We start from the raw sequence: 20,529 nt of genomic DNA, 5'->3' as shown, positions 1-20,529 counted from the left end.
ATTAAGGCCATTAAACCAGCAATTAATTTGTACTTTTTGCTGCCCATCCAATCTTATGGTTGGTGGGCAGGCGAAATAGGAAACCTCATCCAACAATAATTTTTAAAAAAAATTTTAAACATCATTTTTAATATGCCCCTGTTCATGTGAGAGTCATGTGGTTTCCCTTATTTTTAAGATCTTTATTTTTCATTGGAAACTACTTCAGCTCCCGAGGTAGCTCTATTTCTTCAGAAGGCTTTCAGTGCGCACTCTCCCGTGCATGCACAGACTTTGGCGCTCATGCTCCTCCTGCCTCCACCCCGGCAGCGCTGAGGTTCTCAGCGCACCTTTCACGTTGGCTGGCAGGCTGTTAATTGACAGCCAGTGTGAAATCACGCTCGGGGCTCTATCGCAGGCGGTGGCCCGTTTCACAGCTGCTCCGGGGCCTGCATGCTATGCCTGACCGACAAAGGGGAAGTCCTGCCTGTGGTGTTGGGGGTAGTATATTAGCATGGATAGGGGAATTGCTAATAGAAGACAGAGAGTTGGGATAAGGGGGGCATTTCCGTGATGTCAACCTGTAACTAGTGGAGTGCCACAGGGATCAGTGCTGGGACCACAATTCATTACAATATATATTAATGACATGGATGAGGGAAGTGAATGAACTATCGCCAAGTTTGCAAATGACATAAGAATAGGTGGGAAGGCAAGCGGTGAGGATGACATAGAGTCTACAGAGGGATATAGACAGATTAAGTGAGTGACCAGAGGCATGAATTCAAATCCCACCACAGGAGCTGGGGAATTTAAAATCAATTAAATAAATCTGGAATAATGGTGACCATAAAACAACCAGATTGTTGTAAAAACTAACTTAGTTCACTAAGTTCCTTCAAGGAAGGAAATCTACCACCCGTACCCAGCCTGGTCTATATGTGACTCCAGTCCCAGAGGAATGTAATTGCCTCTTAACTGCCCACTGAAATAACCAAGCAAATTATTCTGTTGTTACATCATCTGTGCTCCTCCACCAGACAGTCACGACTAGTGAGATATCATTCTAAATAAATTCTTTCTTAGCTCTGAAATGGAACTTCTATAAATATGAACGGAGTGTGAATATGAATTTATGAAGCTCTGGCTTCTGTGTAAGTTCATTTGAAAACAAATTGCATTCTGCAGGCGAGTTCAGTGATGGAGTCTATTACTCTAGTCTGACCAAACATACATGATACACAAGACAGTGCTTTGTCTTTGAAGCTTGAAACTTGAACATTTTGGAGATAATCAGAATCACCTTGTTAATCATTGCCTTATTGTGCACTTGATGTCACCCTGAACTCAAGCTAGGAAATGTTTGTTCTTTCATTTTCATTATTACAAACGCACTTTTTTAAAATACTGTATGTAAATACGGATATAAATTTTGATTTTCTGGGATATGGTTCAACAGATTAATAAAGAAGATAAGTGGAGTACTGACTGCACGTGTCCTTGGCTCAGTAAGTTAAATAAATTAACAAATCTGTGCCTCATATAGTCTACGGATTAAAAATAAATGCATCTGGCAACTACTGTTGTGCCTAATTCTTAATTTGTACTTTAATATATTCCTCATATATGAAATTAGTTGGGCCACCAGGCTATTCCAAGCCAAAGTGACAATCTGAAGGTTATCCCCTACGTTCTTTCTTGGAAATGCAATAAGTCGGAGTGGTGAGACTGATGGGCCTCCTGCGGCCAGAGTGAGGATAGAGGACATCGCGGTGGGCCCAGCAGCTTCCAGAAGGAGTCCCAGGGATACGTCAGGGGGTCTACACCCTTCTTGGCTTTCGGGGCCATGGCTTCACCCAAGCAGTCAAGCATCAAGAAGTGTGCGCACACAGCAGTTTAAATATGGTGCCCTCTGTGAGGAAGCGCTGAGTTAACGGTATGGCTGGCAAATCAGAGGCCGGCCGCCACTGAGACAGCATGTTTCATGTGGCTGCATAATTAATGAGGCAGGAATGGGACGATACGGGATGAAAACCCACCATTGCAACGGTGGGTAAAATTACTTTTTTTCCGCCTGCTACTGCATTTTGTGCGATTTGTATGTGAGGGGTATGTGCTTTCTTACCCTCAAGAGTGTTTGCCCCATAATTCTAACAGCAAACTTTTTGGGAATTTAGGAAGGTTTTTTTTTGCCCCGGAAGTTTAAAACTTGCTGTCTCACTCATTCGATTCACACAGACACTATCAAGCACACAAAGATTAGATACAGGTGAAGGTAAGACATTCCAATTAAAATTTGTGACTACCTCAGTTTCTTTCGTCGCAGGCCTGTAGTTTCTTAGGCCAAGGTGATGCTGTAATGGAAGTGGAAGTCTTGTAAGGCGAAGAATTCTCAGTAAGCTGTAAGGTTTCTTGCGGTTGAATTTCCAGGAGGCTAATTCTCTGGTGAACTTGAAGTTGGAACATGTTGGTGCTTCCCCTTGTTAGGAATCTCCCACCTTCAAGATATTTCTGTTTATTCCCTTGGCTGCTTCAATGTCTTGCAGCTGGTTGACGACTTTTGGTGGAGTCTGTCTGCAGAATAGATTCTTGCTGTTTTAAAAGCAGGCAACAAACATGGTTGCCTTACCACGTGACCTGTTACAAGTCCTATATCCTTTTCCAAATAAGAAAATTAATTTGTACTTTAATATATTCCTCATATATGAAATTAGTTGGGCCACCAGGCTATTCCAAGCCAAAGTGACAATCTGGAGGTTATCCCCTACGTTCTTTCTTGGAAATGCAATAAGTCGGAGTGGTGAGACTGATGGGCCTCCTGCGGCCAGAGTGAGGCCAGGTTGATTAATCATCCTGTGTGATGACTTTCACACTTTGAGAGTTTGAGACAGCTAGTGTCTTTGTATCAGAATGGTCCATTCAATTTGAAATTACCCTTTTGAATTAGTTTCTAGAAAAGGCATTGGCCGGGATTTTCTGGCCCCATCGCGGTTAGAACCCTCCGTGGGCGAGGCGGCGCCCCAGCCAGAAGCCCATTGACTCATGGCAGGACTGGAAGATCCCAGCAGCGGGGGGTGCAGAAAACCCCACCCACTGAGCCTGGAAGATCCCAGCAACGGGTGGGTGCAGAAAACCCCACCCACATCAGCCTGGAAAGTTCCTTTGATCCTCGGGCGGCCATCTTTTAGTAGCCTGTTGTGCTTTTTAAGAATATAAAGTATTCACTGAAAGTTCATAATATATTGGAACATGACAGGAGAGTAACCTTGGTGCATTACTTCTATAACTTGAAGCCTTAAAATACCAGGCTGATGGACTCATGTTTTTATGGGCCTGAAATGTCACCAGTTCTTGGATGTCCATTTTCATTAATGTATGTAACCAATAAAGGGAGAACCACGTGTCAACTGTGCTTTTAATGTAAAAATGTTTTTAATTATTAATAGATAATCACATACAGATCCAAGATGCATTTGCTCCTGATTGAAATAATTTGATTTGAATTACAGTAACCACTTCTTTAGACTGTTGGCGCACACTGCATTGTTATAACTTCTGTTAAATGGAAATGAACATCTGTTCTTGCAATTACAGGCTCCAGAAAGCTGTGTAATACCGTAGAGCAGGAAAGTAAAGATATTTATAGGCAAGCTAAATTTTAAACTCTTACATTAAAGTAAGTGAATCAAGTTGGATTATGTGTGTTATTTTGGGAAAAATGAGATGGAATTTAACTTCCTAGTGCAAAACTAAACATCTGCACAAAATGCTTTTAATGCCAAATGAACAATTTACTTTACCCTGTGGCAATGAGGGAGAAATGATTAAATGATGTGTGCGTCGATACAAAAATAATGCCAGTAAATACAATGGTGTTGCTGATTTTTCACCTAGCACCTCTTAGTTTGAGAAGTGACCTCCACAATGGGTAAACTCCTTGTTTTGTTTAGGAATTAGCTTTAAAGTAGTTTTCAAATCAAGATTGACCTGCAATGTGTTGTGACAGGTTTGTGATTGACCGAGAATTGTAATTTGCTATATCTTAGTCAAACACTGGAGGATTTTCACTGTTGATACTGTTACATAGAAACTAGGAGCAGGAGTAGGCCATTCGGCCCTTCGAGCCTGCTCCACCATTCATTATGATCATGGCTGATCATCCAACTCAATACCCTGCTCCTGTTTTCTCCCCATACCCTTTGATCCCTTTCGCCCCAAGAACTATATCTAACTCCTTCTTGAAAACGTACAATGTTTTGGTCTCAACTACTTTCTGTGGTAACGAATTCCACAGGCTCACCACTCTCTGGGTGAAGAAATTTCTCCTCATCTTAGTCCTAAGTGGTCTACCCCATATCCTCAGGTTGTGACCCCTGGTTCTGGACTCCCCCACCATTGGGAACATCCTTCCTGCATGTACCCTGTCTAGTCCTGTTAGAATTTTATATGTTTCTATGAGATCCCCCCTCATTCTCCTGAACTCCAGCGAATATAATCCTAATCAATCTCTCCTCATATGTCAGTCCCGCCACCCCAGGAATCAGTCGGGTAAACCTTCTCTGCACTCCCTCTATAGCAAGTACATCCTTCCTCAGATAAGGAGACCAAAACTGCACACAATATTCCAGGTGTGGTCTCACCAAGGCCCTGTACAATTGCAGCAAGACATCCCTGTTCCTGTACTCAAATCCTCTGGCTATGAAGGTCAACATACTATTTGTCTTCTTTACCGCCTGCTGCACCTGCATGCTTACCTTCAGCGACTGGTGTACAAGGACACCCAGGTCTCGTTGCACATTCCAGATGAAGAGGGGTTGAATGGCCCTCCTCTTTTCCCCCTCCTCATTTGACCACAACAGGTTTTTTTTGTTTAAAAAGGATATATTTGCTAATTCAGGGAGTGTTTAACTGTGTACATGCTGTGACCATAAAAGGCATGATCATAGAGGTTTTCTTGAGTTCTTAAAAAGAAAAGCGGGTAGTTTTTATTGTACTTAGCCCAGTCTCAGTAAAATAATTTTAAAAACACTCTAGCTTGCTCTCTCTCACACATGTTCACACATGCACAAATAGGTTACAGAGTGGGGAGGATAGATTAAGTAATTTAGAATCCAGGTATGCAACTCTTGTATGTTGGTGATTTGGCTGGCTTCAGGTTGAATTCAGTGATCCTGCTACTTTCAGCATCGAGGTGGTTTAAAGTTGTTGATGGTCGAATTATCTCTTCTTCTGGAGCCAATGGCACTGGTTTGAATTCTTTTTAAAGTGGCTGTCTGCAGCACCTGGATAGTCAAAATCAACAGGCAAGTGTTCAAAAACTTGCAAGCTGGAAGAAGAGAGAGAGAGACAAAAGGAACCCACAGAGGGTATTGTTCCTTCAGCGTCTCGGTTGCTTGTCTGGTTCTGTCGAGCAAGCAGATGCTTAAAACACACAAAGGGTTGGCTTGTCACATGACCACCTCTCTCCAACTTCCCAGTGATCCAAATAAAACCTTGGTTAGCACATTACAGTTGCATAATATAAAAGCAAAATACTGAGGATGCTGCAAATCTGAAACAAAAACAAAGTGCTGGAAAAACTCAGCAGGCCCAGACGCATCTGTGGAGAGAGAAACAGAGTTAACTTTTCGAGTCTGTGTGACCTTCAGGGCTAAAGAGGAGTTGAAATCTGATGGAATTTATACTGTTTAAGGGTGTTGGTGCGGGTGAAGCTGGATAGGTCAGCAATAGGTAGGGACTAAGGAGAAATTGACAAAGATGTCATGGACAAAAGAACAAAGGGAGTGTTATGGGTAGTGGTAAGGGCTAAAAAAGTTGCTGATAGTGGCATAAAGGTAAGAAAGGAGAATGTGATAATAGCAAAACAAGGGTAAGAACTGTGTGAAAGAACAGCATAGAACAAGTAACAGATGGCCCTTTTGGGGGCAGGGTGGGGGAGGAAGGGGTGTGCTGGGGAAAATAGGATAGGAAATGGGATTAAGGGGGAATAAAAAGGGATAAAACAAAGTGGATAATAAAAAAATGAATGTAGAGAAAAGGGGATTAAAAAAAGGGGCGAGGATAGAGGAGAGAGTTCATGGGCTGAAGCTGTTGAACTCAATGTTAAGTCTGGAAGGCTGTAAAGTGCCTAATTGGAAGATGAGGTGCTGCTCCTCCAGTTTGCATTGGGCTTCACTGGAACATTGCAGCAGGCCAAGGACGGACATGTGGGCATGAGAGCAGGGTGGAGTGTTGAAATGGCAAGCCACAGGAAGGTCTGGGTCATGCTTGCTGGCAGACCGAAGGTGTTCCGCAAAGCGGTCACCCAGTCTGTGTTTAGTCTCCCCAATGTAGAGGAGCAGCGAATGCAGTAGACCAAATTGAAGGAGGCGCAAGTGAAGCACTGCTTCACCTGAAAGGAGTGTTTGGGCCCTTGGGATGGTGAGGATGGAGGAGGTAAAGGGGCAGATGTTGCACCTTCTGCGACTGCATGGGAACGTGATGAGGCGTTGGGGGTAATGGAGGAGTGGACCATGGTGTCCCGGAGAGAATAGTCCCTACAGAATGCTGACGGGGGGTGAGGGGAAGATGTGTTTGGTGGTGGCATCATAGTGAAGTTTGGCAGAAATGGCAGGGGATGATCCTTTGAATGCAGAGGCTGCTGGGGTGAAAAGTGAGGGCAAGAGGAACCCTATCATGCTTCTGGGAGGGAGGAGAAGTTGTGAGAGCAGAGATGGGGGAGATGGGTCAGACACAGTGGAGAGCCCTGTCAGCCACAGTGGGGTGGGGTGGAAACCTTGGTTAAGGAAGAAGGAAGACATGTCAGAATCATCGTTTTGGAAAGTGGCATCATTGGAACAGATGCAACGGAGGTGAAGGAACTGAGAGAATGGGATGGGGACCTTACAGGAAGCAGGATGTGAAAGGCTGTGGTCAAAGTAGCTGTGGGAGTTGGTGGGCTTGTAATGAATATTGGTGGACAGTCAGGGAAGGGACATGTCAGAAGGGGCATGGTCATATACAGGACCATGTAAAGGTGATAGAGGGGTGGGAATTGGAAGCAATATCAATAAATTTTTTCCAGGTCCAGAGGAGAGCATAATGTTGTACCGAAACAGTCATCAATGTACCGATAAAGAGTTGTAGGAGGAGGCCTGAGTAGGACTGGAACAAGGAATGTTCCACGTACCCCATAAAGAGACAGGCATAACTTGGGCCCATGCAGGTACCCATAGCCACACCTTTTATTTGGAGGAAGTGAGACAAATTTATGGAGAAATTGTTCAGTGAGAGACCAAGTTCAGCCAGATGGGGGAGAGTGGTGGTGGATGGTGATTGTTCGGGCCTCTGTTCAAGGAAGAAGCGGAGAGCCCTCAGACCATCCTGGTGGGGGATGGAGGTTTAGAGGGATTGGATGTCCATGGTGAAGAGTAGTCGATTAGGGTCAGGGAACTGGAAATTGTTGATATGACATAGGACATCAGAGGAATAGCAGATGTAGGTGGGAAGGGACTGGACAAGGGGAGAGAGAATGGAGTCAAGATAGGAAGAAATGATGGGGCAGGAATGGGCTGACATGATCGGCCTACCAGGACTGTCCTGTTTATGGACTTTGGGAAGGAGGCAGAAGCGGGCTGTCCGGGGTTGAGAGGTCGAGTATGTTCATATGGCGGCGCACGGGTGTAGATCTTAGGATGTGGCAAGAACAGCAGTCCAAGGAACATTGCATGTCCTGGACATACCTGTAATCTTTGGTGGATTTGAAACATGAGGGATGGAACTTCAGTTGGAATCCATATGGCTAAGTCGGAGATGGAGACAAGTCATTAGGGAAGAAAATATGGCTGTGAAAGTGAGTTTTGGTAAACACCTTGTCAGACACCAGGAGGGAAATGGAAAGCAATGAAGGTGAACGGGGCAAAAAAGACAAATGGAAATCATGTCGAAGAGAGAGCAGTACTTCTTCAAGGTAAGCATTCCTGGAAGAGAAGTGGCAGTGGATTAATATACTAAGATAAAAGCAAAATACTGCGGATGCTGGAAATCTGAAACAAGAACAGATAATGCTAGAAAAACTCAGCATATTATAGTTGTAACCTGATTAGACCATGGCTGAGAATTCCTCATTCAGCCAGGGTTGCATTGTCCAAATGGATATGTCTAATGATTGGTCCCCACCTAGTTGAGTACCTAGGTGATTGTCTGGATGCTTTGCTGATGGGAAGGAAATGGCTCCCATTCATCCTTTTTCAAGGCCATTGTTCCTGGTGCAGTTTTTCAGATGGCTTGTCTCCATTTGAATGGTTTTTGGAATGTGGATGGTGCAAATGTGCAGCTGGCTTTATGCTCCCAAGCCACTGGAAATGTGGCATTAATCTTTTTTAAAATTTCAATTAGGGGCTTCCAGTCAGTAAATTCAAAAATCACTTTTTGATATAAAGCATGGTTTCACGACAGTAGATGCATTTTCTTCTCATACTGTATTACTCATTTAGTATCTCAATATTTTTGCCCTCAATTTTCATCTTCTGAGCTTGGTGACTGTTCTGCCTTTGGTAAGCGATCCTTGCTTGTTGTTCATGATCTGTCTGCAGCCTTTGACACGGTTGACCACACTATCCTCCTGTCTTGCCTGGTTGCATTCTTATCTACTAATCCTAGCCAGAGTATCAATTGCAATGGTTGCTCTTCCTGCTCCTGCACCATTACCTCCTGTGCCCCCCATGCACCTATCCTTAGGCCCTTCAGCGACATCATCTGAAAACACATTGCCAGATTTCACAGGTCGCTGAGAGTCTGCTTTGCCACCACCTCTCTCAACTTCTTCACTCTTGCTAAGTTATCAGACTGCTTGTCCAACATTCAGCACTGAACTTTCCTCCAATTAAATAAAAATACTGCCATTGTCTTTACCCCTGCGACAAACCCCGTTCCTTAGCTGCCGATTCCATCTCTCTCCCTGGCAACTGAGCTTTAACCAGGCTGTTCACAACCTTGGTGTCATCCTTGACTCAGATGAATGCCCAGCCACAGAGCCCTGCCATCACTGCGACCGCCTGTTTCCACCGACATAACATCGCCAGCCTTAGCTCATCTGCCTTCATCTCTGTGATCTCCTCCAGCCCCACGTCTCTGAGATATCTGCACTCCTCCAAATCTAGCCCCTTTGCTTCTCTGATTTTTTAAATTGGCTTTGCTTTCAGCTGTGAAGACCCTTGTCTCTGGCATTCCCTCCCTGGACTTCTCCTCCTCCTCTGGACTTCTCTTTCCTCCTTTATAGGCACTCCTTAAAACCTACCTCTTTGACCAAGATTTTGGCTGTTTGCAGTAATACTGCCTGATATAGCTCAGTGTCATATTTTGCTTTGTACTGCTCCTATGAAATATCTTTGGACTTTCATTAATTTAAAGGCTGTAAACTTAAGTTCAAGTTGTTCATTTGATTTTGTAGTGCAACACTGGTGACAAGGCATGGATGGAGAATAGTGAAGGAGGAAAAATAAGTAAATTCTTCCCTGTTCTCCAGTCTTTATCATAAAAACTGATGTTTTGTGAAGCCTGGATAAGTGCTTCTTACAGGGGCTTCTCGTCTGAAGTTGCACTTGCTTTTCTAGCAGAGGTCACTGAGTGATGACTAGGAGCAGGAATTGAAGCTGATTCTCGATTTCCCCTCCTACCCCATCTTCATGCAAGCTTGGGGACGCCAGAGCAAATTATAGCACCCCACTTGCTGCCTGGTTGAAATTGTGTAACTCAGCAAAGATTGAGCCTTGAACCCTCCTAGTCTGGATGAGTCGAGACCACATCATTTGTCTCATTTAATCCACTGAACAGAACCCCGAACCCCGGTTTCTAGTTTTCAATGTTTTCAATGATATGACGGCATTTCTGTAACTTGGATGGCTGCAGCCTTGCATTTTTTTTTACAAGTTTGTCAACTTATGCTGTATTTTTGGCTTGTTAGTCCATGAAGCTTGGCTTGCAACATGCACTACAAATTGTCATCTTCTAGGTAGCCTGGCAGTTAAAGCAGAAAGGACATGTGCAGCTGTCACGCTTTTATTTCTGTTGATGTAACTCACTTCACTCTACAAGCTGATGGAGGCAATTTTGATTTGACCTCATTCACATTGCTAGCTTGTGAATGTGTTTTTCAAGAAGGGCATTAGGGGATAGGAGCTATAATAATTAGGAAATTATGAGAAATGTGTCCTGTGGTTGTGAAGTAATACATAAAATTTGATTACAGCCTCTCAAATATTATAATGTTAGAGCAATAATAAATACTGTACTACTAAAATAATGTGCATTTTTGCATAGGGTGGGCGATTGTACATAGATCTGAGCCAATGCAAAACTCTGTATTACTGATCTCTTCAACAGTCTATAAAGCAAGTTTGAAGTTCAGAATTCAATGGGCAAAAATGTGTAATAACATATCTCTGCCTACTTTCAGGGCAGTGATTGAAAAAGTTTCAAGTTTGGTGCTCCACAATGAATGGAACTGTGTTTTTTCATGCATCTGATGGATTTGGTTTTCTCTGTTCATTACAGAAAGTATGAAAGTTCAACAAGAGAACATTTATGTTCTAGTAGGAAATTTGTTATCTGCAATTAGCTCCAAGTTTCTGAGTAAACGCCAACAGAACAAGAATAAACACTTCCTTTTTAAAAACTAAATGCTTCTTTTAATTTTACTTAATGTGTGAAGTTATTAAATCAAGTTCCAGCTCTCACAAGGCTTCTTATGTATCAGTGTATTGTGCTGTTCAATAACCCAAGGTATCTTTTATTTGTACCTGCTGTGCATAGTGCTCGATTTCCTACGTACATTTGTTAGATGATGGAAAGGATGGAATTATAAAGGGGGGTGTGGGATTGATGAATGTCGCAGGGGATGAAGGGATTATGATAGCTGCCTGTGAAACAGATGCAGACTTCTATGATCCTTCTGCAGTAATCACATTGACTGGCCATAATTGAGTGAAGGCCTTTCCTATTGACGAAAACTGTCAGCTGGTCGCCTGGAGTCTTGGTGGCTTCGTGTGTGCACTCTATATAAGAACCTGAGTACAAGGGAAATCAGCCAATCTTTCAAATCCCGGGCCACTTTCATTTTGAATAATACCGTCCGGAGAAAGGTTATGCATTGGTTGGGCCTAGCAAATAGGGCTTTGTGCCTTCACATGGTGTACATTGCAGATGCAGAGAAGGACCTGTGTCAATAAAGTTAAGGCCGCCATTGACTTGGACAGCCAGTGGGACGATATGGTCCATGTCAGCAAAAAACAGGCTATGTTGTAGAAGGCTGCATACATCAACGGCAGCCTATCCAGTGTACTGCAGCCTGCTGTGGTACTGCTTCTCAATATCCAGAAAAATAATGTTAAATTGACCATGTGGGTTGGGTATAGCCATATTCCAGCAACCTTTCTCACCTGCTACCTTCTAATGTGCCAATAGCTCCTCTCCTTGGATATGAGTTTTCTCTTCCTCCATCCAGAAATGATGAAGCAAAAATAGCAGCTGTGATGAGCTGGGATTTCATCAGGATGAATAAGGCAGATGGTGACATAAAAACAATCTTTAAGCTCAAAAACCTATTGGAAATCTACGAAACACAACAGCACACAGATTCCTATGATCTGAGTGCCCCTTTAAATAATGCTTTCAGTAAGTCTCTCCAATCAGTCAGGCAGGCAGTGCTTGATAGCAATCCCATTAGGTTTTATTCAGTGGATTGGGCAGTTAAAATCACTGCAGGGTGCATTAAGGAGGCACTGGCCTAAATTAAATGAACAGTTAAAATGGCAGGCAGGAATATCATAACAGGAAAGGCGTAGTAAGGTTAAATTGTTCATTTTGTTGACCTATAAACTCTAATCTAATAGTTAGGTGGGTTAGAATCGTCACTAACATTTACACAATGTGATTTGTCTTTCAAGCAATGACTGAAAAAAATGTGAAATAACATTCAACACATCCACTAGATCTGACTGACAGCAAGTCTTCACTATAGGACAGTGACTATGTTTCAAAAGTACTTCATTTGCTATAAAACGCTTTGAGATGTCTGATGGTCATGAAAATTGCTATATAAATGCAAATCGTTATTTTCTTTTCAGACAATTGTACATAATCATCATTTTAAAAACTGGGACCGTGTGATTGTGCATTTGTTTTATCTCAGTTCATTGTGCCACAGAATGGTTTGTGCTCAGTGAGTCATCAGTTTCAACTGTTATGACTTGCAGTGGTAGCCAGGAATCTATGTGGAGGAGGTATAAATCAAGGACTAAGTCTGAACCTAGAAGATAACAAAGACTCCTAAAATGGTGATCTTTAACACAGAACAATAAACTGATAAGGTTTTCACTTGTTCTCTGATCGTTTGTCTGTTTTTGATGTTTTCTTTAGGTGGATTTGCTACATTTTCATCTAGCTTCTCAGGTCTCTGTGAAGGAAAATCTACTCTAGTGCCAACAAGCATTTCACAGCCATGCTTACCTGTAACCAACACTGGCCCTACTCGCATTCTTCCTCATCTTTATCTTGGTTGCCAACGAGATGTGTTGGACAAGGTAAGGAATGTAGCTGCCAGTGTGCATAAACCTTTGACTTTGCACACCACCCCACCCACTGTAGTAAATTGACTTAGATTTTTCTATTAATGTGTTTTTCTGCTTGCTTTAGGTATTTGTAGCATTAATAATATCACTGAAAATAAACAAGAAATAAATGTGGCGAGACTTTAATTCATTCAAAACCCACACAAGTTCATAGTTAAAATTGGGCACAGAGTGTTTCTATAGCCAACTTTGTATATTACAATTATATGGTAGGGTCGTGACAGTGAAGCTCAAGTTTGAGACAGTGCTACCATTTTAACTGCACTGATTAGCATTCCATTGTATTTACATGCCTTCTGTTTTATTTCAAATATAGGAGCTAATGCAACAGATTGATATTGGCTATGTCCTCAATGCAAGTAACACATGCCCAAAACCTGACTTTATCCCAGAGAGTCACTTCCTACGAGTTCCAGTCAATGACAGCTTTTGTGAGAAGATCTTGCCTTGGCTTGACAAGTCGGTAGAATTTATAGGTCAGTAGGGGCTTTATTCTTGATTTTGAAATAATTTGTTAAGATTTTTAAGAGATAATTTTGTTAATGCTTTCTTGTTGCGACTTTTCTGAAACTTGGACTGCAATTGTTGTTCTTTAGTCAGCCAGGAGATGGTCGTGTGAGAGAAGCTTGGGGTGCGTGGCCCTGTTATGACCTCTCCCCTCCCTCATGGTTGAACATTGTGTCTTCCATCTGACAGCTTTACGTTATGCCATTAGCATAGAAACTGTAAAATCTCTGATGTTGTTTTGATTTTTTATGTACAGCATCAAACAAAGCTTTACTTAAAACTGGTTGTGTAACGTTGGTTGGCGTAAATATTCATGGAGTGCGATGGATCGAAATAATTGTTACCACTCAAATAGAGGAAGCAAATGTACTACCTGTTGATAAATGCTTTATCACCTATTCATTTTGTGGATAAGTTTAATTTTCTTTTGTATTTTAGTACTTAACCAAAGAGTTCTTTACATCAACCAATATAAAAATTCTAATTTACAAATTTTCCAAACACTGCCAGCTATTTAATGGAATTTTTGTGATTTATTCAGTGCCTGCTTGATGTGAGCAATCAATTTGTTTTCTCAAAGCTAAATTTCAGCTCTCCTCAGTGAAAGCGGAGAACAGACCAACCCATATATATCGGGATTGATGACATCAAATCCATTCTTTGGTTAACCTAGCAGCATGCTGTTGAGTTTTCTTTCAGTCCCTTGATAAAACATGAGATTCGCAAAGATAGCTTGTGGGAAGGTCAAATTAATGAGTCAATCAATAATGCAAGTTTGAGGTAGCACCTAGATATGTGCCAGAGCATCACCTAGCAACTAGGCAATGGGGTGAAGGGACTCAGGGAAAAATGAATAAAATATAACATTTATAACAGTGAAATCTAAACTTCTGGTTAAGAGTCAGTGTTGTAATATTGTAGGTCGTAATTTCAGTTTAAAAAAAAAATTGCTTAAAGTTCCTTCATTTTATTTCTAGAGAAAGCAAAGGCATCAAATGGCTGCGTGTTGGTGCACTGCTTGGCTGGAATTTCCCGTTCTGCCACCATTGCCATAGCTTATATAATGAAGAGAATGGATATGTCACTAGATGAAGCTTATAGGTAAGAAGTATTATGTTATCAGTTAGTAGTTTTTGCAGAGATTTTGTCACTGACTCTTAAGGTGAGTTAAAGCAGCAGAATGTAGAGATAGTAACAAATTAAAGGTATGAAGTTATTAACTACTTAAACAAAACATATTATCAAACCATAACCTAATCTTTAAAAAAAAAAGTTTGAGATGGCGGTAATATGGTTTGTGGCTGGTATGAATGACCAATTAAGCATTAGTGATCTAGCCATTGTTAAGTGAGATATGATGGCATTGCCTTGATGTTGCTGATTTACTTCGCTATTAATTAGGAAAAACCTCATAGGTCAATAATTGGTTAGGTTAGATGTGCCCTTTTTGTGGTCGGTCATACTCATCAACTTTGCTCGATTAGCTACCAGTGCTGTACGTGTAATGGAATAACATGGCTAAGGGTGTGGCTAGTTCTGGTGTGCAGGTCTTCCACACTGCAGCCAGGATGATTTCAGGGCACATAGTCTATTCTGTGTCTTGTGCAAATTAGCTTTTTTTTTATTGTTGCGGAGAAAACTGAATTAGTTAGAATCTGACATTTATAATAGGAGGATGGGGATGTCCATGTGGTCTTGAGACGAGGCATTTTCAGGGCAGATGATGGAGGGGTCTGGGATTTTGGCTGATAAATATGATTCTATAAATACTATTATAGTAGACTCCAAATTTAGAGACAGTCCCCAGATGTAAGAGGGGAACTTTGCAGGGTCAATAGAGCTGGGATTATGAGAACCTTGTCCTGACCTGATGCCTGGGTAATTGCCCTTGTGTCCATCAGGTACTACTTTTATGGTTTTGTTCCACAGCAACTGTTTTACAGCTGAATCGCTTGTGAGGCAACTTATAAAACCAATCAACTGGCAGAATGAGCTGTGTGTCCGGACTGTAGTACATGGGAGATTATGGACAGTGAGTTTTTCCACAAGTGAACATGCCTGCAGTAGATGTCTCTGGCTGGAGTCTCTCCGGCTCAGTGTTATTGAGCTCCAATGCAAGTTGAAGACACTCCAACAAGTAAGAGGGGAGGAGTATTTGTACGGTTTGCTGTAGACCATGGTGAAGGTGAATAAGGGGTTGGTGTGACCAATTAGTGTACAGAATAAGGGGAACCCAGGTGGGATAAAATAAAACAAGGATCCATAAAAGTGATCCTATCCAATGTGCAATGTACTTGCTACCTGTGAGGAAAAGGGTGCAGGCTGTCAGAAGGACAGACAGAATGCTGACCATAACAGCTTTAGAGGAGGAAGCTTTCCAAAGGGAGGAGGGGAAGTGTAATGTGGCAGTTGTAGGGGATTTGATAATTGGGGGATTGAGAGACCTACATTGTTTGTTGCCTGCCTGGCGCCAGGGTAAGGGACATCCCGAACTGGCTTGAAAAAAAGGATATTGGAGAGGGAAAGCGAGGATCCAGTTGTTGTGGTCCATGTTGGGACCTTTTACATAGGAAAGAGTAGAAAAACATCATTTTTCAGAATGCTAGGAGCTTTTTTTTTAAGACTTCAAGGACAATAATCTTTGGATTATTAGCTGAGCCATGTGCAAATTGACATAAGGATAAACAGGTCAGGGAAGTAAAATGTGGCTGACAGAGTGGTGTCAGAAAGAAGGGTTTCATTTCATGGGACACTCAAATCAGTACAGGCACAGGAAAGGATTGTACGTTTAGGCAAGGCTCCGCCTGTATTGGCTGGAACAAGGGTCCTAACGGACAGAATAAAGAGGGCAATCATAAAGTCAGTGAACTAATAAATGGGAGAGTGGGTTCAGGTGGAAAAGTTAGTATAATTAATAGTTGTGAAAACAAATTAAAAAAAAAGAGATTAGAGTAATAATCAGAAATTGTATCCGGCGCTACAGGTCAGGGAAAGACTAAAAGATAAAGCAATCTGGTGGTGGAGACTTTACAGTAGAATAAACAAACAGGAAAGAATTTACAACTGGAATGGGAATTGTGTATAAGTCCTTGGTAGTAACTGAAATGCTAGAATCTATTAATGCAGAGGTTAGACAAGCATGTGAAGGCAAAGCGGTTTTCATGGGGAATTTAGGATCAGCAGATAAGCTCGTAACAGGAAGATACTCAAGATAGATTTTCCCTATATGTTCTAGAACCAACAAAGGGACAGGCCATATTAGATTTAATAATGAGCAATGAACCAGATTTCTTTGAGTCTAATTCTGCGTGAATGTTTATCGAGTAGTGACTTTAATAAGATTGAGTTCAATGTTTTTCAAAAGGAGGGAACGCAAAATGACTCCTAAGATTCTAGATTTAGGTAAGGCTGGTTTCAACAGGATGACGTAGAGACTGTCCACAGTGAATTAGGCAAATCTGTTAATGGGTAAAAATGACATGGGGATGTTACAATTTCTGTAAAGATTGATAACTTCTAAAAGATTAATTTCCCAGTGCCTGACTGAAAGAACTAAAGGACGAGATTTCATGTTTCAAGACTTTTACAGTTACAGAAATCAACATAGCTCAAATGTTACTTAACAAGTTACTAATACAGTGAACTAAAGAAAAGGTACTTTTACATTAACTAACTAAAGTGACCAAATATGTCTTCCAAAACATTTCTACGCGATGCCTTTCTTCTGGCAGATATGTATCATTACAGGAAGAGTCACTCCCAGCTCTCCATTAGGTTCACCTCCCTACCACACCAGGTCGAAACTTCCAGAGTCCTTTGACAATTGTTCCACTTGGCCTGAGTTTTTCTGGACACAGTTACCTCAGCAAGGCACACCTTGGCAAGTCTCTGTTCCTTAAATCTTCTGAACAGAAAATGAACAGTCACCAGCATCCTGCTTGGTCACGAGCACAAAATAGTCCAGCTGCCTGCTCACAGAAGCATCCTTTTTCTGTGAAATGGTGTTAAAAATGGCATCCAACAGTTCAGTGAGTTTCAGTTCAAGTTTCTCTGTCCATGGCAACCGGATCACGTAGACATTTCTCAGAACTGAGATGTTTAGCAAGACTTCATCATCCCTCTTTTCAGAAAGTTCTGTTTCACCTTCATTTTAAAGGCAACATTTTAAAACATAACCATCCTGTAAAGCTCAGCGTTCATGACGGGGCTGTTCAAAAAACAATTTAATGTGATTTGGAACAATTTTATATCCCAAAAGAGAAAGAGCATGTCAAAAAAAAAGCCATGGATGACTAAAGAAGGAACAACACGAAACTAAAAGAAAATGCATACAAGAATTAAAGAGATAAAAAGAATAGCAAAGGGTGACAAAACAGATAGAGCTACAAAAACGGCACATGAAAAAAAACTTGCAAGGAATACTGAAATGAAAACAAAAACATCTACAGTTATATTAGGAAAAAGAGGGTGAAGAAGAACAGTGAAAGCCCTTAAAAACTAACTAGTGATATTATAAATAAAAATAAGGAAATAGCAGACATATGGAGCCAGAGGCTAGCATGCTGGACAACCCAAGGAAAGTGTATTAAATCAGGAACAGAGATTAAGCAAAGTTGGTACAAGCAAATTTTCAGTAATGAAGAAAACAATACAATTAAAGAGTGACCAATCTCCAGGACCAAATGGTTTCCAAATCCGGGTTTTCAAGGAAGTAGGTGAGAACATTGCAGATGCTCTGTGATCTTCCAGTGTTCTCAATTCAGGAACTGTTCCTTCAGATTGTAAAATTGCATGTCACGCTGTTATTTTAGAAAGGTGAGAGGGGAAACCAGGGAATATAGTCTGGTTAGTAATTTTCTGAGTTAGGAATTAAGGATAGAATGTTTGAACAGCATGAAAAATTTCAGCCGATCAGACAGCCGCATTGGAGTTTTTTTAAAATTTGTTCATGGGATGTGGGCTGCACTGGCAAGGCCAGCATTTATTGCCCTTGAGAAGATGGTGGTGGGCTGCTGCCTGGAACTGCTGCAGTCCAAGTGCTGTAGGTACACTACAGTGCTGTTAGGAAGGGAGTTCCAGGATTTTGACCCAGCGACAGTGAAGGAATGGCGATATATTTCCAAGTTAGGATGGTGTGTGGCTTGGAAGGCAACTTGCAGCTGGTGGTGTTCCCATGCATCTGTTGCACTTGTCCTTCTAGGTAGTAGAGGTTGCAGGTTTGGAAGGTGCTGTTGAAGGAGCCTTGGTGAGCTGCTGCAGTGCATCTTGTAGATGGTACATACTGCTGCTACTGTCATCAGTAATGGACGGAGTTAATGTTGAAGGTGGTTGATGGGGTGTCAGTCAAGTGGGTTGCTTTGTCCTGGATGGTGTCGAGCTTAAGTATTGTGGGAGCTGTATTCATCCAGGCAAGTGGAGAGTATTTCATCACACCCCTGACTTTTGCCTTGTAGATGGATCGCTTAGCTCTAGCTATCACATGAAAGTAGTCCTGCGTTGTAGCTTTACCAGGCTGATACCTCATTTTAGATATGTGTGGTGCTGCTCCTGACATGCTCTCATGCACTTTTCATTGAACCAGTGTTGATCCCCTGGCTTGATAGTAATGGTAGATTGGGGGATATGCTGAACTGTGAGGTTACAGATTGTGGTAGAGTGAAATTATGCTGATGGCCCACAGTACCTCGTGGATGCCCAGTCTTGAGTTGCTAGATCTGTTCGAAATCTATCTTATTTAGCATGGTGTACTGCCACACAATATGATGGAGGGTATCCTCAATGTAAAGACAGGTCTTTGTCTCCACAAAGACTGTGCGGTAGTCATTCCTACCAATACTGTCATGGACAGATGAATCTGCAACAGATAAGATTGGTGGGGATGAGGTAGGGTAGGCTTTTCCCTCTTGTTGGTTCTGTCACTACCTGCCAAAAACCCAATCTAGTAGCTATGTCCATTGGGACTCAGCCTGCTCAAGGTTCTACTGAGCCATAGATATTGAAGTCCCCACCCAGAGTATATTCTGTGCCCTTGCCACCCTCAGCGCTTCCTCCAAGTGGAGCTTCCAGTCCAACATGGAGGAAGTACTGCTTCATCAGCTGAGGGGGGAATGGACAAGAGGTTTCCTTGCCCATGTTTGACCTGATGCCATGAGACATCATGGGGTCCAGAGCTGAGGACTCTCAGAGAAATTCCCTCTGGACAGTATACCACACTGGACAGACCCACCTGAAGTGGTGGCAGTCGGTGAGGTGGTGTCTGGGACATTGTCTGTAAGGTATGATTCTGAGTATGACTATGTTGCTTGACTAGCATGTGGGACAGCTCTCCAAATTTTGGCAGAAGCCCCCAGATGTTAGTAAGGAGGACATTGCAGTGTCGACAAGGCTGGATTTGCCATTGTCGTTCCTGGTACCCAGGTTGATGCTGGTGGTTTGTCATGGTAACAGTTTGATATAGCCGAGCGGCTTGCTAGGCCGCTTCAAAAGGCAGTTAAGTGTCAACCACATTTCTGTCGATCTGGAATCACGTGTAGGCCAGATCAGGTAAGGAATGCAGATTTCTTTCCCTAAATGGCATTAGTGAACCAGATGAGCTTTTATGATAATCAACAATGGTTTCGTGGTCACCGTTAGACTAGTTTTATATACCAGATTTATGGATTGAATTTAAATTCCACCAGCTGCCATGTAGGATTTAAGCCCTTGTCCCCAGATAATTAATCTGAGCCTCTAGATTACTAGCCCAGTGACATTGCCACTGCCTCCCCCTTAAAGGGTGCAACCTGCATATTTGCATACCTGAACAATTTGAATTTTTTTTTGAAAAGGTGACTGAAGTAGTGGGCAGGGGAAAGTTTATGGATGGTATTTATATGGACTTCCAGAAGCCATTTATGAGAGAGATTTCAATTAAGAGACTGTTAGCTAAAGTTGAAGTTCATGGAATTGAGGACAAATTATTAACCAGATTAGGTTGGCTCAATTGCAGTAGATAGAAAAAAGATAATAGGTAGGTACACTTAGTTGGCAGGAAGTGAGTGGTATCATCTCACAGGAATCTGTGTTGAGGCCTGAACTCGTCACTATTTAGGTCTTGGGATAGAGAGCCACATATCAAAGTTTGCTGATGACAAGTCAATAGCAGCATTGTAAGCTGTGTAGATAGAATCATAAAATTACATTTAATCTTTTGCAATTCTTTGTATGTTAATTTCAATGTAGACAAATGTGAGGTAATCCATGTTGGACATAAAATAGATAGAACAGGGTACCTTCTAAATGGTGAAAAGATGAGAAGTCACGGAGGCCCAAATGTTCACAAATCAAAATATTACGATCAGGTACAAAAAAACTAATAGGAGCTGGCCTTTAAATCTAGAGAGCCAGAATACAAGGGGTTAGAAAATTTTGCTGCTGCTATATGAAAAAGAGCCTT

General features: G+C 41.9%; 1 protein-coding gene across 3 annotated transcripts in view; it reads left to right on the top strand.

Moving 5' to 3' along the window:
* Positions 1-20,529, top strand: part of dusp16 (dual specificity phosphatase 16) — a 105,828-nt gene that overhangs the window by 80,740 nt on the left and 4,559 nt on the right. For all 3 annotated transcript variants that reach the window (XM_041215907.1, XM_041215906.1, XM_041215908.1), the window contains 3 exons: positions 12,376-12,539; positions 12,904-13,063; positions 14,072-14,195. In XM_041215907.1, the coding sequence (XP_041071841.1) occupies positions 12,376-12,539; positions 12,904-13,063; positions 14,072-14,195 (448 nt within the window). The remainder of the gene's footprint in view (positions 1-12,375; positions 12,540-12,903; positions 13,064-14,071; positions 14,196-20,529) is intronic.

This window comes from Carcharodon carcharias, chromosome 21 (genome assembly GCF_017639515.1).
Source record: "Carcharodon carcharias isolate sCarCar2 chromosome 21, sCarCar2.pri, whole genome shotgun sequence".
Classification (NCBI taxonomy): Eukaryota; Metazoa; Chordata; class Chondrichthyes; order Lamniformes; family Lamnidae; genus Carcharodon; species Carcharodon carcharias.
The sequence above is the reverse complement of the archived record's forward strand: the minus strand, read 5'-3'. Positions and strand labels throughout refer to the sequence as shown.